Raw genomic sequence first — 24,725 nt, 5'->3', positions numbered from 1 at the left:
TCGGTTCTACGCCGAGTTGTTTGCCTGCCCGCCCTTCCTTTTGCTTTCCGTCGCTTTTCTTCCCTCCACCACCCTCAGTCGTCTCTGCCGACGCCACCGTGAGTACGGACCGTGCCCCCTTCCCCGCCACTATGTTCTGATGGTCTCCACCGCCATCGCCAGGGTCGCCGCAGCCGCCATGTTGGATCCCCCACATAAATAGAAGCAGGCCGCTGAGCGGGCGCATGCGCAGACAGGAGACGCTCGCGTCCACCGTCGTGGCTGTGGCTCAGTTTTCCTCTTTTCCTCTCAACAGTCGGGAGTCCAGACAGGTCAGCGGAAGTGACGTTATGGCAGGGCCGGTTTCCTTGGAAACGGAGACGCCGTCTGCGCCCTTCCTAAAAGGGAGGGGTCTGGGGTTTCCCGAGCTTCCCATTTGCACCCGGAAACCGGCGACGCATGTGGGGCTTAGCTAGGAGCGAGCCTCTGGATGTGCCTGGGACTGACCTAATCATGGCGCTGGGTCCCGTCCGGCATATACCTCCCGCACTCGGCTCTAGAGAATCGGGGTTGTCAAACAGGTTATTCGAGGCGAATACGGAGAAGGGGTTGAGGGACGGGAGGACCAACCGCAGTGCGAGCCCGCCCAGCGCCCCGCTGCCCGAAGTATCGAGGCAAGAAAGGAAATGGCTAACTCCAGCAGGACTAGCCCTGCGGCTTCTCTCCGCAGAACGCCACACTGACTCCCACAGGCCTCCCATTCCTAGACCGACTCCTGTTTTTCTCGCCCGGCCGCGGTGGGGAATGTGTGTGGTACAGTCGTAAAATGCTCAATACCGTTTTAAAGTTGGGTGATTGAACGAGTAAATGAACAGTTCTGGGCTCGCCCGTAAACTGTCGAAATTAACAGAAAACTTCTCAAGAGAATTTGGTGGTATTTTAGGGAACATACTCTTCGAAAGTAGAATGCTAAACGACCCATTTCGGGGGGAGGGGAGCCTTGTTTGGGAATGCCTTGTAGGCACACCTGCGATGAACTAATTGGAATTCAGATTTAAAAGGATGAGAGTTATTGCCCACTTTAATCCATTAAATAGAAAGCAAATTCGAGGGCCCGCGCTCTAAATCCTGAAGAGAACTCACTCCTGCTAATTTCATTAACTGGTTTAACATATTGATGACTATTTGATTGAGTCAGTGTGACGTCATAGACAAATTCTCGATTTTTTTTCACTTTATTTTTACTAGTTGTATGAAGATAGTGATGGAATGGTTGTCTCCAAAGTTCCCTCCCAGCTCTAAATTGCTATCATTTTTCCTTGGCGCTATGCTTATCTCCATTATCTTCTTTGTAGTTGCTCCCATTTTGATTCTGCACTAGTGGTCTCATTTCTTGGTTTTAGTAGCACTGAAGTGACGTTTCTGTCCCCAGTCTCTTCCTGCCAGTCTTGCAGTGGGACTATATTAATGCTTCTAAAATACGTGTGTGTGTTTTAAGATTTTATTTATTTATGTGAGAGAGAGGGAGGGAAAGAGAGAATCTGAAGCAGACTCTGCACTGAGTACAGAGCCAGTGAGTGGGCTCGATCCCACAGCCCTGAGATCATGACCTGAGCTGAAACCAAGAGTCGGACACTTAACTGAGCCACCCAGGCACACCTAAAACACGTTTTTGTTACATCATTATTTGTCCTAGATGCGACTTACCTACAAAGTAAATTCTGTACTTCATATAGAATGCATAGTCGGGGGCACCTGGGTGGCACAGCGGTTAGACGTCTGCCTTCGGCTCAGGGCGTGATCCCGGCGTTATGGGATCGAGCCCCACATCAGGCTCCTCCACTATGAGCCTGCTTCTTCCTCTCCCACTCCCCCTGCTTGTGTTCTCTCTCTCGCTGGCTGTCTCTATCTCTGTTGAATAAATAAATAAAATCTTAAAAAAAAAAAAAAGAATGCATAGTCAATATCCACAATTTAGGTCCGACAGAGAACTGGTGGTCTGTGGGCGAAATCATTCTGCAAGTGTGTTACTCCTCCAAAGTTATCTTCTAACTTCTAACGCATTGAGTGTTTTTCTGACTTTTGAACCACAGCTCAAAGTGAGAAATAGATTCTACACTGAAACCCAGTATGCACATGTATACATATCCGAAATACAAGTTGCACAAAACTTCGTAAAATGAAGAACAACAAAATTAATATAATATAAATGTATTTTATAACACAACGTAGAAACCAATCTTAATATAAATAGTACAGAAGCAAATTAGTAAAAGTTTTATTTAATGCCGTGGAAGTCTTTGCCTGTTCATAAGTTTATTCCAGTCCAGAATGCATGAGGACAATGCTGCATGTATATCTGGTCTACCTATTGAGCCTGATCTCTAACTTTATTTTTAAAACAGGTCAAATTGAAAATCCTAGTTCACATACATAGGCATTGTGGATAGTAACATGAATCCACTTTCTTCTTAGCAATAATTTCTTTAATCTTAATCCAACATAATGGTAAATTTCATGTGTAGCAATCATTTTTCTGTGTAAATGAGGTACTAAGCCACAATAATTTATTCTCTTCAGAGAACATCAACTTTAATTCAATTATTTAAGTTTTGAAAGCCAAATGAATCTTATATACAATTATTTTCATTTAATATTTCAAATTATCTTGTTTTTAAGTTTTCAATAATTTTTTGTATCTCTACAGTTTTACGATTGTATTTGTTGTCCCATCACTTGCAATTCTATTATAAATTGTATAAAGTTTTTTATACATAATATTATTATCCATTAATATAATAGATAACATATTTTATCCATTATAAACTGTATAAAGTTTTTTTTTTTTTTAAAGATTTTATTTATTTATTCGACAGAGATAGAGACAGCCAGCGAGAGAGGGAACACAAGCAGGGGGAGTGGGAGAGGAAGAAGCAGGCTCATAGCGGAGGAGCCTGATGTGGGGCTCGATCCCATAACGCCGGGATCACGCCCTGAGCCGAAGGCAGAGGCTTAACCGCTGTGCCACCCAGGAGCCCCTGTATAAAGGTTTTTTATTGACTTACATGCTGTTTTCTGATTGTGAATATATTTTTCTCCATACAGACAATAACTCCTCTATAAAATTGTCTTGCTACACATATCTGACACGAAAGTATTAAACAACTCGCAGTATTAGTACTCTCATCAAGTTGGAATATAACTGCAGAGTAATCATTGATTCTTCTCAACGTTCTATGGTAATTGAGTTGATGTTGTGTTATTGCCAGGAAGTATAGCTTTGAATTTATCAGCCTCTTTGACACCAAAAACATATGCACCAACATATTGAAGGAAGCAGTTTCTTTTTTTTTTTTTTTAAGATTTTATTTATTTATTCGACAGAGATAGAGACAGCCAGCGAGAGAGGGAACACAAGCAGGGGGAGTGGGAGAGGAAGAAGCAGGCTCATAGCGGAGGAGCCTGATGTGGGGCTCGATCCCATAACACCGGGATCACACCCTGAGCCAAAGGCAGATGCTTAACCGCTGTGCCACCCAGGCGCCCCAAAAGGAAGCAGTTTCTTAGCACTTAGCGTGAACCTTCTCTTCTGCCACAACTAAACACAAAGATTGTCTTTCTCATTAATATTTGTGAAGCAACTGAGAAATTGTGCCAATAACTTTACGCCCTTTTAAGAACATATTTTAGGGACTTATATGCTATGTCTTCAAATGTCCTTTAATTTTGAAGATATTAATCTTTCTTTTGCCAGAAATGCATTATCTTTCTCTTCTTTGAGTGAAATGTAAAGTCTGTTCTCTGATTATTAGAGGAACATTTTTTTCTCAGTATTTTCACTGCACTTCCAAATATAGCAGCTATGCCTGAACACAGCTCCTGTATTTTTCACTTTATTTCTTTTTCATCTAATAATAAAGCACCTTCTTTGAGAACAATTTATACTGATCTGATTAATAAATAGTACACACACACACACGCCATATATATATATATAGCGCACACATAAAACATCCATGATGACAAACCTTTCCCCGAAAATATACTTTAAGTTCTTCACTGGAACTCAATTGAAAAGTCTGGATTTTCTATCAGCAAATAAAATTCCCCTGTACATCATTTCACAAATCACAGGTAGTTGTGATAAATAAAATTAGACTGTACAATGTTATCTGTCCAACAAATCAACCCAGGAATTCCAGTGAGATAACTGTTCATATATCAGCTCTCCCTCCTGGACTCTAGCCTTGAATAAGGATTAGTGAGGTGCCCTGATACTTTCAATCCAATTAAATTCTGTTGTAGCCTATTTCATTTCTTTTTTCTAATGCTGCTTTGACCTTTAAAATTGATCTCATAGTCTTCTAACTGGTTGCAGTCACCAGTTTGAAATGGATAGCCACCTTAGCAGTTAGAGACTGAATAGGTGAGGAAAAATTAATTTGGGTGCTTTTAGAATTTTTTAGGGGCAGAGCACGTCTATCTGTGCATTTCCTTGAGAATTTGGGAAATCCTAAATACTCTTGTTCAGTAGTAAGGGCCTTTGAGGATGATGCAAAGAGGTCAAAGTCAATTCCTTTTGAATGCAAAGTCAGAGTATCTTTGCCTAAAATCTTAGATTATGTAAGACATTCACGTTTTCTAATTGTAATGCTATAAGATCAGGCATTTTGGGTTTTTTTGGTATAAAATATAGAACAACAATAAAATAATCCTGTGAGATCAAGCTACTCATACCCTTTTCATTAACAATTAACTATCTACACATCTTCAGCACGGCAATATGATAATTTTACAAACTCTCAAATTTTTTTTTTAAGATTTTATTTATTTATTTGACAGAGAGAGACAGCCAGCGAGAGAAGGAACACAAGCAGGGGAGTGGGAGAGGAAGAAGCAGGCTCCCAGCAGAGGAGCCTGATGTGGGGCTCGATGCCAGAACGCCGGGATCACGCCCTGAGCCGAAGGCAGGTGCTTAACGACTGAGCCACCCAGGCACCCCACATACTCTCAAATCTTGTGTTGAAGATTAATGTTCAATCCAGGGTGTGGTAACCTTGCATCTGTGGAGACATATACTTAGAGAAAAGGGGCAAACCAACCCCATTGTTTAGTGCTTCTGCTTTAGTGTTTTATCTTAGAGGAGGAGCAGCAGGGTTGTCCCCAGATTTTCGTTTCCCATCTTCTCCAAAATGAATACGATAAGATGGCTGCCTTTTGGAGTTGAACAATAGGAACAAGCTTAATTGGCAATAGCAGTGACAATCAACATAAGAAGGTAGAATGGACCACAGTTCAATGTTATGTTGATCCTTCTTCTGGAAGTCCTGTCAGAGGAAGACACATTTGAGTCAAGACCAGAATGTTCTGGGAAGATCTAAAGGAAGAATATAACAGAGGAAGAAAAGCAAGTGCAAAGTCTGCAAAGGGAGCAAACTTGGTGAGTTAGAAGCAAGGTCAGAGTGGCTAGAGCGCGGTGAACAAGCTGGGGAGAGAAGAGACAAATCTGAGAGGGAGATAGGAGTCAGCTTACACGGAATGGTGTAAGGAGTTGGGATTTTATTATAATTGAAACCAGAGCTATCGGAACATTTTAAGTAGAAGAGTAACATGATGTTAGAAGAAAAGCATTTCAAGAAAGTGGCTTGTCAACTGCCTGTTGGATGCTACCAAGTCTAGTAAGATGAGGACAGGAAGATGATCCCTGCACTTGGCAAAATGGAGATTATTGGTAACCTTGAGTTTGGTTTGGTTTGGTTTGGTTTTCAATTCAGGCAAAGAAGGCTGAATTAATCATAGTTGGTTTGTGGCACGTGACCATCATTGATGACCCTTCTCAAGCTCTCTCTCTCCTGCCCCTCTCTGAAATTTCATCTTATTATCATTCCTTATCTCCAATGACAGAAATTGTAAAGTTTAACTTTTTGTTTCTATGTGACTTTGTAAATATGTGGTTTTATACACTTATATTTTTAATAGTAAATTTATTATTATATATCTCATTCTGTTTCTTTTTCACTCAACACCGTGTTTTTAAGATCCACCCATGTTACCTGTGTGTAATAATAGATCAGTTTATAACTTTTTAAAGAAGATTTATTTATTTGAGAGAAAGAACAGGGGGGAGGGCAGAGGGAGAGAGAGAGAATCTCAAGCAGACTCCCTGTTGAGCACAGAGCCCAACTCGAAGGGCTCGATATCCTGACCCTGAGATCATGACCTGAGCCAAAATCAAGAGTTGGCCCCTCAATCGACTGAGCCACCCGGGGCGTCCCAACAGTCATTATTATTCTAATTTGCATTTCTCTCATGACTAAGGGAGTTGAGCATCACTTCATATACCTGTTTTTTTAATTTCCTCTTTTGTAAATTGCCTGTTTATAATCATTTTCCACTTTTCCACTTGTGCATTTTCCATTTCCTGTCTCTCTCTTGTTGAATATACAATAATTTCAAATCAGTGAGGGAAGAATGGGTTATTCAATAAATAGTTTAAGACAACTGGGTAGCCATCCACACGAGAATAAAATTGTATCTCCCACCTTACAAAAGGATACATTTCTAGTGAATCAAAGTTTTAAATGTAAAAAATGAAATCATAAACACTTTTGAAGAAATCAGCTGAGACTGAGAAAAATAATCTCACACTAGGGAAAGCCTTTCCAAGTACAACTGATAATTTCGAACATTTAAAACAAATTGCTGCAGGACAGAAAAACAGCACTAATCAGAATCAAATGACAAAAATGGAAACAATTTTGCAACATATTTCACAAAGGGTGAATTTCTCTGCTCTATAAAGAACTCCTACAGATCAAGGAGAAACAACAATAATAACTTAATAGAAAAGTGGAAAGATATGAACAGTTAGCTCACAGGAAAGGAAATTGAAACAACTCTTCAGCAAATGTAATGTGCTCAACCTGACTCAACTGCTGATTCAGAGAATATGTGCATTTTGAATTTGATAAATTGCCCTCCAAAGGAAGTATCAGTGTATATTCCACTAGCAATGTATGAGGGTTTTTTTCTTTTTTAAAAAAGATTTATTTATTTGAAAAAGAGACAGCACAAGCATGAGTGGATGAGCTGGGGGCGGGGAGTGGGGGGATAGATGTGGGGGAAGGGAGAAGGAGCAGAGGGAGTGGCAGAAAAGCCTGGCATGGGGCTTCATCCTGGGACTCCAGTATCATGACCTGAGCCAAAACCAAGAGTCTGATGCTTAACCGACTGAGCCACCAGGCGCCCCTACTTCTTGATAAGATGCTTAATTTTATTAATAATAAGGATTCAAGACCTTCACCTTTTCTCTGAGCTTTATCGCCAATCCAGTTTGAAAACAGTTTGGATATTCTCTTTTACCCCAAAATTAAGAGAGGGTTTTTGTCTAGATTTTTATTTGCTATTTGTTCATTTATTATTTTTTTTCCAGTTGGTTGGTTAAATTGTTTTTTCTTTTCCTTTTTGATGTTTAGGTGGCAGGGTTCTTAATTTTGTGGGTAACTTCGACTTAGACATTGTGATTTAAAACCTCCTTATTCGTTCTATTTTCGAGATGCCTGCTTACTAAGTTAACTCCTGACTTTGGTGCAAACAACTTCAGCATTCCATGCCTTAGTTTGCAAAATGCGAATGATAATATACATACTGTTTAAAGTTGTTGGGATTCAGTGAGTTAATACATGTGACGTGTTTTGACAGGTGGCTGGAGCATAGTAAACACTTGCATAACTGATTGATGTTATCTGCTTTGTGGCCTAATTCACAGTCAGCTTTACTGAATGTTCTATGGTTCCCTGAAAAGGAAGTTGTTCTGTTTTCAAGGCATAAGCTGTGTTAACAATGTTCCTTATTAGTTGTGATACTTAAGTTACCTATATGCTTTTCCTTACATTTTTTTCATTTCAACTGTTGTGAACTGGAATTTTTTACTACTACTGTCCTTGTAGCTCTTATCATTTTTGTTTGTTTAAAGATTTATTTATTTATTTAAGAGAGAGAGAGAGAGAGAGCGCACACACATGAGTACGAGAGGAGGAGTAGAGGTGGAGGGAGACAAGCAGACTCCCTGCTGAGCAGGGAACCAGATGTGCAGCTCAAATGAGGAACCTGAGATCGTGACCTGAGCTGAAACCAAGAATCAGAGGCTTAACTGACTTAAGCCACCCAGGAGCCCCTCATTTTTGTTTTTTGATGCTCTCTTTCTTTCATTGCATATTCATAACTGTTATATCTTCTGAGAAATGGACCTTTTATCATTCAAAGTGTGTTTGTGTGTTTCTTTGACTTGCTTAATGATTTTGACCTGGATTCAACCCTGTTTGGTTGTGACACCTGCTCTCTTTTATTTGCATTTGCCCAATTATACTATTGCCCATCTTTTTATTATCAACATTTATATGTAAACAGCAGAGTTAGGTTTTGCTTTGTGATCTAATCTGCCAATCTTTTTCTTGTAATAGGTGAGTGGAGCTCATTAGCATTTTCGACATGAGAGGTATGTTTGAGCATAGATCTGACATATTATTTTATGTCATGTTTTCTCGTTTAAACCTCTTTAAAAATCCCCCTTCAACTGACTTTTTGCTCTGTTTAGTGTATGTCACTTCTGATAATTTGGAAGATTTGTATTTTTGTTCTAATAAGATCATTTTATAATATGCTTAATCCTTAATTTCTTTTTGACATCGTCTATAATTCCATACTGTGACCAGTGATGAAATTTAGTGTTTTCTCCTTTTTTTTTTTTAAGATTTTATTTTTAAGTAATCACCACACCCAACATGGAGCTCGAACTCACAACCCTGAGATCAAGAGTCACACGCTCTAACCACTGAGCCAGCCAGGTACCCCAGTAGTTTCTTTTTCTTATACTTTATGTTTAATTTGGAATTGTAAAGTACCCTTATATACTATTTATTACTTTAATGATGCCTTAAAGATGAAATACCAGGGAATTACTACTATTTCCTACCTTTCTGTCAAAGTATGTAGTTACAGCTTTCATGTACATATCACCAATTTTCTGGTGATTTTTTTTTGTTCACCCTTTGACTTCCTTCCTTCCTTTTCTGTTGTGTTAATTTTCTGTAGACTCTTAGCTGCATTGTCCATTTGTTCGTTTGAGTTGCTCCTCTTTGAGGAAGACGCGTTTTCCTGGACCCGCTGTTTTGGTGAATATGCATATCCGGGGACCCCAGGGCCATGTGCCCACCTGGCAGGTATTAAGCTTATGACTCGAAGCCTTGAATTTACTCTTCTCCACCTCCTTGATGAGCAGCTGTGGAGCTGTTCACAATGATGTCTTCTCTGCTACAGGGCAGAGTGCTTCCTGCAAACATGGCTCGTCTCTACGATTCTTTGGTTTGCTCGGCTTCCTCTGCTTATTAGAACTAAATTGTAGACCTTTTTTTTTTTTCATTTATCTTTGTGCAATGAGATCTGAAGACAGCTTTTTGTCACACACAGCCTCATACATGGTCACTTTCTATCCCCCTTCCTCGTAATACTGTTGGATCAATGTTTGGTTGAATCGGTGTTCAGTGCTTATAGTTGTTTTTTTTTTTAAGATTTTATTTATTTATTCGACAGAGATAGAGACAGCCAGCGAGAGAGGGAACACAAGCAGGGGAAGTGGGAGAGGAAGAAGCAGACTCATAGCGGAGGAGCCTGATGTGGGGCTTGATCCCATAATGCAGGGATCACGCCCTGAGCCGAAGGCAGACGCTTAACCGCTGTGCCACCCAGGCGCCCCTCAGTGCTTATAGTTTTATGACCCATAAACGCTTTTTTACAGCATGACCCAGTACGTTATGATTACTTTTCCTTCCCTGCACATTTTAGTAATGATTGTCTCATTTCCTTCGTTTTCTGTGGAGCTTATCTCCAAGGTCCCTTCGCAGTATGGTAATAAATGAGGTATTCTATTTAATCTTGAATGAATCTCTCCTGGAGCCTCTGACCTGCTCTGGTCTGTATTGGTTGATCTCTGGGACTGTTGCACAGTGTCTTGAAGTACGTCCCTGTCGTTATCCTGGGCATTCCTTTCACCAGCTCTTAACCTGGAGTGCTCACTTCTTATACACTATGTCTTCTTGTTTCCTTAGTTTTTTCCCCCCGTGTTCTTGGTCTAGCACATGATTCGGGAGATAACTTTATGTTAGATGTACATGTCTGAAAAGCTATCTGTTCTACTACATATTTGAATTACAATTTCTAGTTGGAAATAATTTTTCCTCTGAATTCTTAAGGCACTGCAGCATTGTTTTTTATAGCTTTCAGAGTTGCTGCTGAGAAGTCCAATGCCATTTATGGATCAGATTTTTCTTTTTTTATCGATTGGATTTTTGACTGTTTGCAACTTGTGTCTACCTCCCCTCCCTGCCCCAGAAGCTTTAGTTCTTTGTCATCAATGCTCACTTTAATTTTCCTTTTTAGTTCCTCTGCCACCCTGGACAGATGCCCAGGTCAAACCCCAGTCTCTGAATGGTGGTTGTGACCATAGAGAGTGAGCATAAACTTTAACCTGGGATGCTTTATTAAAAATAACTTTATTAGGGGCACCTGGGTGGCACAGCGGTTAAGCGTCTGCCTTCGGCTCAGGGCGTGATCCCGGCGTTATGGGATCGAGCCCCACATCAGGCTCGTCCGCTATGAGGCTGCTTCTTCCTCTCCCACTCCCCGTGCTTGTGTTCCCTCTCTCGCTGGCTGTCTCTATCTCTGTCAAATAAATAAATCTTAAAAAAAAAAACTTTATTGTACAAAACCAAATCATCTCTCTATCTATCTGGTGCTTGTTACGTAACAGTATAAATTTGCCAAAACTCATAGGACTATATAAGTTCATATATATATATATATTATATATATCACATATATATTATATATATTTCATGATTTCCCCAATCCTTTCCCAAAAAGGACCTATGGCCATTTACTCAGGTGACAGGACACTAAGGAATACCCAGCTCTTTTGAGGACTATGAGACTCAGGGTCCTAGAATGTGCCATGACCCCACTGCTGGAGTGCAGGCACCAGATAATAAATACAGTCCTGGCCAAAGACCACAGACCCATCTAGTGGTCATTTTCCCTTATTTTAATGTATATTTAGGACCCACACACTTCATAATTAGAGAAATTCCAGTAATGGGTCCTCATCCTGTGGTATTAGAGCCTTTAAGGCACAGTGGAGTGTGAATTATTTTGTGTCAAATTAGGTGGCAACACATTATGCTTACTATGTAATGACACTGTGGGAGTGGGGAGGGAAGGCAATATAGGCCACGCGACCAGACAAAGCAGTCATTACAACCATCCCAAATCACGGGAAAACACTGGTCCAAAAAATTAGAAAATTTAAAACGATATTTCATCACAGAATTGCTTCACAAGAATAAATGAGAACGAGGCTTCAACCAAAGTACATTTCTGAGTAGTTCCTTTGTTAAACAAGCAAGGAGAGCCGTTTACTAATGGTGAGTTAATTAAATTCTGTTGGCTTGCAGCAGCTGATAAAACTATCCAAAGAAAATAAATTAGCCTTTGGCAAGAACGGTTGTTCAAAGAGCTGGGGATATTGGGAGTAACATTGATACTTGGAAAACGAGGTGAACGATTCAGGTGGTTTCTTGGGCTCTTCTCTCTGAAGTCTTCTTTGTCTGCCTCTTCAGACAGCCCCTCCAGCTTTCTTCTCACTAGTGTTGGTAGGGCCTAGCTTTTTACAGGACTTTACTTTTTTACTGTGATAAAAAAAAACCCCATAACATAAAAACTTAGCATCTTAATCATTTTTTAAGTCGTGTGAAGTATCTTCACATTGTTGTTAAACAGATCTCTAGAACTTTTGCATCTTGGGGGACTCAAACTATACCCCTTAAACCACTGCTATTTTCCCTCTCCCTCCAGTCCCTGGTAAGCACCGTTCTACCTTTTGCTTCTGTGATTTGACAGCTTTAGATACCTCATGTAAGTGGACTCATGCAGTGTGGAAGCTCAGTCATGTCCCAACAGTCGGTCTTTTTAAATGTTCCATCGCAGAAAGTTTCACTTGAGGCTGATAAGGCGATATTCTAGAGCAGGGCTCAACAAACCTTTTCTGTAAAGGTCCAGATTGTAAATATTTTAGGCTTTGTAGTCCAAGAGGCAAAATTGAGAATATTATGTAGCTACTTCCATGACAAGAGAGAAAACAAATTTCCCTAAATTTCTTATTGAATCTCCTCAGTAAATGCATCAACTACACTATCCCTTCGTTTCACTGCTTTTACAGTACCCACATTTTCATCCCAACATACACTTGTAATTTCTTTTCTTTTTTTTTAAATTTTGAGTAGGTTCCACACCCAACGTGGGGCTTGAACTCACGACCCTGAGATCAAGAGTTGCCTGCTCTACCAACTGAGCCAGCCAGGCAGCCCCACTTATAATTTTAAACACTTGAATAATATGTCTCAGCTCCACCACATTAGTAACTACTCCTTGGTCAAAAAACTGGCAAAGGAGAGTGTAATTATGTTTCTAGAGGAAATTAAAAATAGAAGGGCAAGTGTAATTATTTAATTGTACATAGTAGGAATGACCTGTACATGTTTAGGGAAGCAATAAGACTCCCTTGAAATTTTTGTGAAGCATGTAGTTATGTCTCAGTTGTAGTGCAGAGAACCTAATTAGAATCCCATAAACAATCAGAGATCACTGAAAATCCAATTTTTTCTTCCCATGAGGGAGTTCATTCACATAGGTAGACTGTGAATTTTTTATCTGGTTATATTTTGCCCTTTGCTTTAGTTGGTAAGAAGCCTAAAGATTAACTTCTGGCCCATCTTTAGTAATTCTGGTATGTACTTTTGTGTATGAACTTTACTCTTGGCTTCTTTCACCCTTAAATGCCTTCTATTTATATTTTGTAACATGTATTTTGGTAATTTATCTCAAATCTTTTCTGGAACACAGTGGGATGTAAATAACTGACCAAATAAATACATGGATATCTAAATGGATATACAAAAACTATGATGAATAAAATTAGATAAGATGTATCCACAGTTTAGGCACAGTTTAGGTTCACCTAGCAGTGTTCTCACTCCATACATGGTCTGTAAAGTGTGTCGCCTGAGGGGGGCAGCCTGAGTGGGGGCCCTGCTGCATCTGCTTCTTTCCTCCCTTTTGCCCCAGCCACCAAGGTGGTCCCTCCCTCGTTGTATATGGCATCTAGATTTTAAGAAGGAAGGGTTTTGATGCGACACAAAGTATAAATTAGACTGTATACTGCACATCAATACACACGCATCGGCTGGTTGTATTCATCTGGTGAATGTGTGCTGTCTTAGGTTCCTCGCTTAGCCCTGCAGTCCGGAGTTCGGGGTATGGGCACATCATCCGGTCTCCAGGGCTGCTTCTCTGACAGTCATCTCTAAACAGGCAGGATACTGTTTGAACATTATCATCAAATACCTATAAACCTCAGAAGTATTTTATAGGATGAAGAAGCAGAGATGACCATTTATCTAAATCAGATTCAGAGAATCCCAAATAGAGGAAGTAGTAAATCACTAATTCATTTTTGCCATTAGAAAGTGGATATAACTAGTGTCATCTGGTAATGCCCACTTGCTTTCCAAGATCCAAGTGTACCGAGCCTTAACGGAGGGAAGCAGTCCTTGGCTTCCACGTGCCTGGATGCACGTCACACACACTGCACACATGCTGGAAGCCGGGGCATCCTGCTAGTTGCAGGGTTTCAGGATCCATTCTGATGGCTGCTCCCCAGTGAGGCAGGAGGTGTCGATTTACAAGGGGCACAAACATTCCCATTGCCTTAAATCTTAGATTTAATTTATTTACTTTAGAGGGCGAAAGCGAGCATGAACAGCAGAGGGAGAGGGACAGACTCCGCACTGACTGCGGAGCCAGATGTGGGGCTCGATCCCACCACCCCAAGATCACGAACTGAGCGGAAATCAAGAGTTGGACTCTTAACTGACTGCCCCACCCAGGTGCCCCAACCCATTGCCTTATTTTCTCTCAACACTTTGTTCCTACTGCCATCTACAATCATACACTATCATGTTAAGTTGTATATACTCCGGTGGGACTGAGTTCCTTAAGGGTCAGGACTAGCATTATCTATCTTTGCACCCCTAGCTCCTAGGATATGCTTGGCACACAATAAAACAATAATTAGATGGGAATCAGAATTATATGAGGTCAGGTCTCACAAGTCCCTTGCTCTACCAGCTATGAAATGCTTAATTATTCAGTGAACAAGTATCAGTGAGCTTTCTTGTGCGAGGTATCGTACTATGCACTGGCTATAACACTTGTGAAATGAGCTATGACTCAGCAAAGAGCCAAACGTAATATGACCACGGAGGAACCACAGCCTTAGGGGACAAGGCTTCTATAAAAAATATCTACTTTCCTCTTTCATAAAGAGTACCTATGGAGCCCCAAACTTTATTTTTTCCCCTCCACTCTGGGGTCAAGAAAGGGGAGAAGGCACATGACATACCCAGGACCGGCATTCACCACGCTCAACAGGATACATAGTAAGACCAAATAATAAACTTTAATTTGAGTATATCACAGTACAATATAATAATTCCTTTGAAGTAGAAAAATAATTATAAATTTTTTCCATTTGCAAGTAATCTTTGCTATCAACTATAAATAGTACATGGATGTTCTGAACTGTACATATGACACTACATTCCTCAGCCTGCACCCTCTTCTCTCCTGTATCATCACATGTAAGAAAAACTGCCATGCCCAAGATTGTCGATTGGGACCCCGCCAACACAGTTCACAAGTAGCTATCCTTACTAACAGAACTGGATGGTATCCCTCTTCAACTAGTCCCTACGCTTTTTTGACTCACTTCTATAGATTAAAAACTCTTTAAAAATTAGTTTAAAATTCCAGGAATTGCTATGTTTGGAGTATCTGCTTTTCCCCAAAGACAGGAAAATGGCAGGGAGACGCTAGACTGTTAATTCAACAAAACCTCATTTAAAAGTAAATCACCATCAATGGAAAAGCTTATCAAGTAGAAGAAATTTGAAAATAATAGCAATCAACTGGAAAACAAATTTCATTGCCAAAAGCCACTGTGGTGTTCCGTCTTTTTCCACTACTATGTTTCCTAATATTTTAAGTTAGCGTAATAGGAATCACAAGATAATTCTAAAATTAGAGCAGGTTCTGCCCAGCTCTGATCCACCGAGTACCTTAGATGGTAAGAACCAACTACTGAAAACGGAGGAACAACGTTAATGAAAAATAGAAGCTTTGGCGTTTGAAAAAATGATACAAATTTGTTTTTCTAAAATTCAGTTATTCAGGCCAGTTTGTTTTGACTTGTGCTCTGAACTGATTAGATCTGGGTCTAAGATAAAAGGAACTGAAAGAACCCCTTGCAACTGTCCAGAAGGCAAAGGCTACCTGCAGTCACTGATCTCCTCTCCTTAGCTACTCCCCTGCCATGCTCCCGGCTCCGTTCTGTCCGGCTTCCGCGGCCACAGCACATGCGGGGGGCATACTGGACAACTGAGCCAGTGCTTCCGTGAGTTCTCTAAGCTGTCTATAATGCTTCAAGGAATTAGGACTTTTTTTCGGTTCTCATGCCAGATAGGGATGGCTCTACACTTTGTATACCTGTAACGCTGGGGACCTTAAACTCATAGGAACAAAATACAGGGTGTGGAAACAAAGGTAATCTGGTACAGAAAACCATGTATGTCTATTTTCTAAAAAATCAGTTGTGAGTCTAAAACTGCTCAGTTGTATAATAGGTTTATGTTGCAAGAGCTCAGAAACATGGGGCTGGAATATGACTTAGGACAGAGTCCAGCCATTAGGAGGTTCCTTAAAGGGCTCTGCACAGTTCATGCTTTATTATCATTATATTAATAAATAGCCACATTGCATATATATAATCTCTGTAGCCCTACTTTCAAAATTGATGTTTATTCAGCATGATATATGAAAAAAAAATCCCTAATCTGTTTTGTTCCCTAAAATAGAACAGAGAAGTGACTAATGCAATTTGTATACTATTTCTTGAATACTTTTAAATATACCACACAGATTTTTTTCACAGTACTCACCTTTAAAAAAACTCTAATACTCCTGTTACTTCACTGTAATATGTTATTTATCAGCAGAATGACTGCAAGAGTAATCCTCAAAGTCCATTATCCATGAATGAGTTTGATAAAGGATCTTACTGCCACTCTTAGAATCATATCACTATTTATAACCTCTGCTCTCCTGAAATTCAGAAATGCGTTACAAAATTCTTTATGGAATTCCCCAGTAAAATGGGATAATGTACAGTTGGCTAAGATGAAGACGACAGAATGAGGGTGACTCTTGAGCATTAAAGGCATTTGTTATTGCAGCGAGGGGAAAATGCCATGGGATGCCAATATTTAAAAAAATTATGCCATTCTCCTTAAAGTCAGTAAATTACGTAAGAGTTCTCTGAGTATTTTTGGAAGAAAGGCACCAACAAGTCCAAAGTCTTATTGCTAGTCGGATCATACAGGGGCCACAGCACGGACTATGGCACTTAGTTCAGCCAGGAGGCTAGTTCTAAGCAAGTCAGTCACTGATCTTGAGGCTCAAAGGGCAAGGAAGGAAATGGCAAAGAACAGAACCCTGCATCTTACATTGATCTTGAGGAAAATGATTTCCAATTTCACATCAAAGTGGTGACTGGTTCCCTAGGGCTCTGGAGCTGTTTTAGACAGGCACTCTGTTTTCTTTGGCCCATTTCTTCATGATCCGGATGATGTACTCCACTTGGGTGTTACCTGTGCTTCTCAGTAAATGGAGCACTTCTCGAAGTGTCTCTCTGAGGAAAAGATTGGAAAGGACAAAGTGTTTCAATACAGCATGTATATTAACAGGTAAAATAAACTCGTACTTGTTCTTCACATACTTCCAGTAGGACATCTTCAGTAATAGACTAGGTCACTGTGTATTCACAAAGTTATGAACTTCCAAGCCTTCTATTTTTACGGTGGCATAGTAAAATGGAAGTTCTTTTTTTTATTTAAACTCAACTAGTCAACATATAGTATATCATTAGTTTCAGATGCAGTGTTCAGTGATTCATCAGTTGCGTATAACACCCAGTGTTCATCACATCATGTGCCCATCACCCAATTACCCCATCCCCCCACCCACCTCCCCTCCAGCAACCCTCAGTTTGTTTCCTAAAGTTAAGAGTCTCTCATGGTTTTTGTCCCTCTCTGTTGACTTCCCATTCAGTTTTCCCTCCCTTCCCCTATGATCCTCTGCGCGGCTTCTTATATTCCACATATGAGTGAACCCATATGATAATTGTCTTTCTCGGATTGACTTATTTCGCTCAGCATAATACCCTCCAGTTCCATCCACATCAATGTAAATAGTAAGTATTCATCCTTTCTGATGGCCGAGTAATATTCCATAAAAAGGAAATTCTATGAAATCCTTCTCACTAACCCAAGTTTTATTTACTTATACTATCTATATACATGCTATTAATTTTTCTGTCCTAATATGACATAAGTATTGCTATTTCTATGTCTATTCCGTATGACTGTGTAGAAAGAGGGTACATCAAGGAGCTGGGTTCAAAGAGTTGGGTTCAAATTCTAGCTTCGTACTAACAAGTTGCTTCTCTGAGTCCGAATGCTCCTTTGTTTGGTAATCACCATAAACTGGGTGTCACTGCCATATTTGTAAAATTTTACAGAGCCAGAGGAATGGATGATTTCTTCAAGAAAATTAATATATTAATACGCATGGAAGACAGGAAAGTTCAGGGCCAAGATTTGGCAAATACCTAGTATTTAGGGGTTTTTGTTTGTTTAAGTAGGCTCCATGCCCAGTGTAGTGCCCAGTGTGGGGCTTAAACTCATGACCCTGAGATCAACACCTGAGCTGAGGTTAAGAATCGGATGCTTGGGGCTCCTGGGTGGCTCAGTCAGTTAAGCATCTGTCTTTGGCTCAGGTCATGATCCCAGGGTCCTGGGATCAAGCCAGCATGGGGCTCCCTGCTCAGTGGGGAGTCTGCTTTTCTCTCTCCCTATGCCCCTTCCCCAGCTTGTACTCTCTCTCTAGCTGGCTCACTCTCTGTCTCTCAAATAAATAAAAAATTACTAAAAAAAAAAAAAAGAATCAGATGCTTAACTGACTGAGCCATCCAGGAGGCCCCCCCAACCAATATTTATGTTTTAAGTAATTTAAATTTAATTAAAATTGAAACTCATGTTTTAAGTAATGCATACTAAAACTTCCCTATTGCCTTATCAAATGTATAGGTGACTGCCTATTGATCCTCTTCCCTAAGAGTTCATTTGTATTTTCTATGTTTTTTTTCCCTCAAGCATCTTCTTTCACCTAATCAAATTCTTTAACCTTGTATTTAGGATTGGAAGTAAATACAAGGCAGGAAGTAATTTTTGATAGATTTACTTATAAAAAATAATCACATCTCCTGTTCATTTACCAGTAACAAATACATTCCACAAAGTTATTTTTAGAAAACCAAATTTAGTTTTAAATATTTTTATTTTTGTTACAAGTGGAGCTGTATGCTATTTAATTTTATGTAATCTACTGTCTAGGTATTTCCTGGAAAATGGGAAGGCAAAAGAAAAAAAAAAGAATTATCAACCATACCCACCCCATTCCTAATTCTCTGAAGCCTAAACTAAAAGACATGAAAAAGCCAACAGGCAAAGGAAAGAGTAGAAGAGATTGAAAAAGACTTCGTTTATGAAAATGACTATTCATTTAGAGCCAAATATAGATCTTGCTCTTACATTTGAAAGCTATAGTATGCTCAGTGTCCCTAGCACACATGATTTAGAATGACCCGATTTTACAACATAAAAAATTTCTGGAGGAAAAAGGTCAGACAGAAATATGAAACATCTTAATCTTCTATCCATCATTGTAATTTTGGGTTTTCAGTAGATAGCATCCAAGAAAACAATTCTTTTCCCTCACAAACCAGCAAAAGAATAGAGGTAGTGTCCCTTGTCTGATTACTTACTTGGGTTCTCTTCCAGCTAAGATCATCTGGAAAATGCCCACACAGGCACCCCTCTTGCCTTCCCAGTATTCAGGGTTGGGATCCAGCCGCTCTAAGACATCAAAAGCTTTGGCTGAATAGTAGAACTGGCCCATCTGATTAAAAGAAAATATTGTGATAATACTTGTACTCAAAAGATTACACAGAATGAAACTAAATGTAAAGATAACATGAAACAGAACTGTATAAAAAAGTGTAAGGTTAGTGATACCATTTTCAGTTAGCAATTTTTCATTAAAACAAAAAGGAAAATCACAATTTGAGAACATGGTTTAATTTATATCAACTTACGTTCATTCAGTTTTCAACAACATAACATTTTTTTTTCTACATATAGTCAAGTTATGCTGTGATCAACACATTTACCCTTTCTTCTAATTATAGTGTAATCTTGATGATAAACTGATGATTGTGATTTGAGCAGGGTATCTTTCAGGTTTCCTCGATACATTCTGTAGATGACTATCATTCATTTTATGCTTATTTGATCATGTTCAACCCAAGAGAACACTACTTTCTCTGACCTCGTTCCTGAATTCTCAAAATGCCTAGATGGATACTACTACTCTAAACACCAAATCTTCTAAACGTTTAATTCATTTTGACAGACCTCTTTCCCAAATATACTACACATTTCCTTGGCCTAATAGAGCACGCCTAATACCATTAAATTCTGCTTAGATGAGTTTTCTTGATTGGCCATTATAAATGTAGTGTTGCCATTTTGCTGAAGGCTTCAAATTGCTGGGCAATCCCCCTTATTCAGGGTGGTTTAGTTACCTCTCCATTCCTGTGAACTGTTCTTCTAAACCTTTGCCAGTTTCCTTAAGATTTCTATTGCATTCTTAGCGTTTTTCTATCTTTCAGGGAAAACACAACTTTCCTCCCTTCAATTCAAATTATATTTGTACTTTCATTCATCCTTCCCTCATTTCTGCCCATTTCACAAGAAGAAGTGTTTTAACTCCTTTTCAAAGTTAATCCCTCTTCCTATGTTCTATTCAAATTACTTTTGGTGAAATAACAATGTGAATGGTACATGAAACACAAATGTACAGTTTAATGCCTATAACATGAACGCAAGTGTAATCACCACCCAGGTCAAGAAACAAGACATTGACAGCAAAACAGAAACTCTCTCTGTGTCCCTTCCAGACCACAACCTTCTCCTTCCCTCCAGAAGCAACTACTATTCCAACTTTTATGGTCATCAGTTTTTGTCCAAAGTCTTTGGCTTTTTTTTTTTTTTTTACAGTTTTATTTCCTATGTATATACCTTTAGACAATATAATTAAATTCTGCCTCTCAAAACTTTATATGAATACCATAAATATTCTTTTGTGTCTTACATATGTTAAGATGCATCTATATTGCTGGATGTAACTCTAATTGGTTCATTTTTTAGAACATTTTATTTTGAAATAATTCTAGATTTACAGGAAGTCATGAAGATAGTACAAAGAGGTCCCATGTACCTTTCACCCAATTCCCCAGTTACAGCTTACCATAGTACAATATCACGGTATTGAAACCAGGAAGTTGATATTGCTACAATGCGTGCGAATAGTTCTGTCATTTTATCAAATGTGTAGACTCACTAGCAAGATACTATCAAGATACAGAACTATTCCATCACCGCAAGGCTGTGCCACCTGTTTATAGTCATGTGCGCTCCCCTCCCTGCTCACCAGCCCTAAACCTCGGTAATCACCAATTTGTTCTACATCTCTACAATTTTGTCATTTCACAAATGTCGTATATGTATGTATATATATATGTATATATACATATGTGTGTATATATATATGTATATGTGTGTGTATTATATATGTATATGTGTGTGTATATATATATATACATATATATATATATACATATATATATATATATATATGTGAAATCAAGCAGTACAGGACCCTTTGAGATTAGCTTTTTTCACTCAGCATAATGTCCTTGTTATTCCTTGTTAATCCAAGTTATTTTGGCACAGCATAGGAAATAGAGTCAATGGTTTATAATAGCATATGGTTACAGATGGTAGCTACACCCGTGAGCACAGCATAACACACAGAGTTGTCGAAACACTATGTTGTACACCTGAAACTAACGTGATATTGTGTGTAACTACACTTCAATTAAAAAACAATCTGAGTTATGGGATGTCTGGGTGGTTCAGTAGGTTAAGCGTCTGCTTTCAGTTTAGGTCATGATCCCAGGGTCCTAGGATCAAGTCCTGCATTTGGCTCCTTGCTCAGGGGGGAGCTTCTTCCTCTGCCTGCTGCTCCCCCTGCTTGTGCGCTTTCTCTCTCTCTGACAAGTAAATAAAGTCTTAAAAAATATTTAAAACTCTGAGTTATTGTGTATACCAATAGTTTGCTCCTATTATATAACTCTCAGAAAGCAGGAGGGACCTCCACCCAAAGTTTGGTTTGGATGTCGAGTGATGATGCCACACACACATCAAGAGAGCATGGAAAGATTTCTTACTTACATAATTGAGGTCTGTGGGGGAAGTAGGGCAGGCCTCTCAAGCAGGTTCAAAATGGCCTGAGACAGCAAGGCAAGGAGACTGGCTGGGTTTTTATTGTGGTTGGTGGTGGGGCTGGGATGAGGTTCCGGAGCAGGAGCAGGGGCCTGTGTCATTTAAATCACCTAATGGTGTCAGAGAAGGGACTACCTAGCATTTCTTATCATTTTGTCCACATATGGGGCACAAGGGGAAGAGGGAAGGGTGAGGCTTAAAAGCTGTCAGCTATCAAACATCAAGAAATGGAGTCAGGCTTGTCATTGCCATTCCTGTTTATTAATGAGTAGTAGTCCATGCCAAACCAGTTTGTTTAACCATTCACTACTGAAGGACACTTGGATTATTTCCAGTTTTTGGCTCTTACAAATAAAGCTGCTGTTGACATTGGGAATATGTATTTGTGTGGACACAGGTTTCATTTCTCTGGGATAAATGCCCAGGAGGGTGGTTGCTGGATCATATGATAAGGTATGTCTGTTTGTTAAAGAACCTGCCTATTTCACAGTATGTGTTTTTTTCATCCTTTTACTTTCAACCTTACAACCTTTTACATTTCAACTTTGAAATGAGTTTCTCGTAAAAAGCACATAGTTGGGTTATGATTTCTTATTCACTCTGTCAATGTCTGTCTTTTAATTGGTATATTTAGACCATTTACATTTAATGCAATTATTGCTATGTTAGGACTTAATTCTGCCATTTTTTTCCTATTTGCTTTTTTTGTTTTTCCTGGATATCTCGCACATGTCTCTGTAGTTTGCGGCTGGAGAAAGACGTGATTGTGCAATTAGCACAGCGGAAGGGCAAAAAAGTCTGGGCTTGACCTCTCCAGTCTTGTATACATATCTTTTTCCTGCTTTTTCTATATTGTAATAAGTCTTAGCCATGAGTGTAACTTTGAGTCATGTGAACCCTTCTAGTGACTCACCAAACTAGTGGGTGGTCATGGGACCACTGAAACAATAGCTTATGCTAAACTGTTTTTCAAGGTCGATATCTTCCTTTGATCTTTACCCCATCTTCCTCTCATCTCTTTTAGGGTCTTCGTCTGTCAAAAATGTTCCTACTCTCTTGAATCTTTAATTTCTTTGTTCAACAGCTCCTCTGCCTAAGGATATACTCTTACTCCCTACTCTGAAAGAAAAACCTCTCCCTCCACCTGCAAAAATACTCCCCCACCCCAAATCCCTAACCCTGTTTTTCCTTTTAAGTTGGCAACACATTTCCCCCGTTATCCTTAGCTTTATTTTTTTATCTATCTATCTATCTATCTATCTATCTATCTACCTACCTACCTACCTACCTACCTACTGTGGTCTACACTCACTGAGTCTGCTTTCTAATCTCATTCTCTTCTCTACCCACTATTGTTTTCTCACGTCTCATACAGTTCCATCAGGTTGCAGATTTGACATTCTCCTCCCTTGGCTTTTGATAAATACGAACAAGAAAAACAGGCATAAAAAGCACCTTTTCCCCACTCCCGGTTCTTTTCTTTCCTTATGTCCATCTTCATCCTTTGTCTCTTTCACTGATTCTTCTATTTCTATTCCTTAAACACTGGTGTCCACGTGGTTCCTCATCTCATTCACTGGTTAACCTCATTCTCTCCCATACTCTGCTGCTGCTGCTACTACTACTACTACTACTATTACTACCACTACCACCACCACCATTAACTACTGTTAACTTTCTCTCGCTCTCTTTTTTTTTTTAGAGAGAGAGAGAGAGAGAGCATGCACATGGGTGGGGGGAGGGGCAGAGAGAGAGGGAGGAGAGAAGAGAGAGAATCCTAAGCTATCTCCATGCCCAGCACACAGGGCCAATCCCACAACCCCAGGATCATGACCTGAGCGGAAATCAAGAGTTGGATGCTTAACTGACTGAGCAATCCAGGTGCCCCTGTGTTAACTTCTAAAACTACATTTCTAATCCTGACCTCTCACATGAACAACTGAGCTCCAGGCTTGCCCTGATAATTTCCTACATGTAATATCTCTACCTGGAGCCCCAAACACACTTCAGATTTAATACATTTACAACTGAACTAAATTCCTCTCCGAATGTTTTCTTTCCCTCTGCCTTCACTAACTCACTTAATGTCACTGCCATCTACTAAGTCATGTTAAACATTTTTAAGCTTCCTATGTTTTAAAACCTTTTCCATTGATGGTGATTCACTTTATTTTAGTAATGATTCACTTTGAAATGAGCTATTATTAATTAATTTAACACTAGATTCTCTTTACCTAACATTTGTTTGTCTTTTGGGCAGGAAGAAATATTCCAAAAAAAGGAATTTCCAGAATTTGAGGCTAATTTGTAAAAAAAACCTTTTAATCTATAGGATAGGGCCGAAAAGTCCTCCCTCCTTCTCTCTGCCTTTCCAACTCCATACACACACACACACGCATGCACCTGCTCCCGCATACACACATAGAGAGCCAATCCTTTAGTAAATCTGATTGGTTTTTTATTCTCTTTTTCTGGTTCCTTTGTCTCTCCTGTCTACAATTTGCACCTAAGTATTCCCCAAGGTTTGGTTTGCAACTCTCTACTCTTCTCACTTTCCTTCCTTACCTGGGTAATCTTGTTTTCTAGGGCTTTAATTACTATTGAAATGGCGATGATTTCTCCAATCTATGATGTCAGAAGACATCTTTCTTCAGAACCAAGTTTCCAACTACCAGATGAGTATCTCTACTTGGATGGTATCTAAAGACTCGCACACAAGCTTTAGAAATCTAAAACAATCTCTCTAAATCATTGTTTCATATACATTGTTTCATATTTCATTTATATGCATACATACTTGATATACATATAGAACCCTGAAATGCTGTTTTATCTCTGAGTTCAGTTTGTTCATGAAAAGGATGACATTTCTTTTTCTTTTTTTAAAGATTTTATTTATTTATTTATTTATTTATTTATTTATTTATTTAAGTAGGTGCCACACCCAGCAGGGAGCCCAACATGGGGCCTGAACTCACAACCCTGAGATCAAGAGTCCCATGCTCTTCCAACTGAGCTAGCCAGGAGCCCCAGGGATGACATTTCTGATAGTTCTATGTGAATCCTCTTACCAACGGCCATTTAATCTCTAGGACACCTCTCCCTAAAAATTAATCA

General features: G+C 39.4%; 1 protein-coding gene and 1 long non-coding RNA gene across 3 annotated transcripts in view; one reads left to right on the top strand and one right to left on the bottom strand.

The window, feature by feature from the left end:
* The first annotated feature begins 21 nt into the window (after positions 1-21).
* LOC130542131 (uncharacterized) lies at positions 22-24,460 on the top strand. Its single transcript, XR_008956471.1, has 6 exons — positions 22-98; positions 4,822-5,419; positions 8,442-8,476; positions 8,732-8,825; positions 9,073-9,200; positions 24,195-24,460. It is a non-coding gene; the product is annotated as an uncharacterized LOC130542131 (long non-coding RNA).
* The window catches only part of IFT56 (intraflagellar transport 56), a 46,382-nt gene continuing 36,185 nt past the window's right edge, over positions 14,529-24,725 (bottom strand). For both annotated transcript variants that reach the window (XM_026511864.4, XM_044388629.3), the window contains 2 exons: positions 19,028-19,161; positions 14,529-16,834 (listed from right to left, as the gene is read on the bottom strand). In XM_026511864.4, coding sequence (XP_026367649.1) covers positions 16,723-16,834; positions 19,028-19,161 — 246 coding nt within the window. In that variant the 3' untranslated portion in view covers positions 14,529-16,722. The remainder of the gene's footprint in view (positions 16,835-19,027; positions 19,162-24,725) is intronic.

The sequence above is a fragment of the Ursus arctos genome, unplaced genomic scaffold, assembly GCF_023065955.2.
Source record: "Ursus arctos isolate Adak ecotype North America unplaced genomic scaffold, UrsArc2.0 scaffold_3, whole genome shotgun sequence".
Classification (NCBI taxonomy): Eukaryota; Metazoa; Chordata; class Mammalia; order Carnivora; family Ursidae; genus Ursus; species Ursus arctos.
The sequence above is the reverse complement of the archived record's forward strand: the minus strand, read 5'-3'. Positions and strand labels throughout refer to the sequence as shown.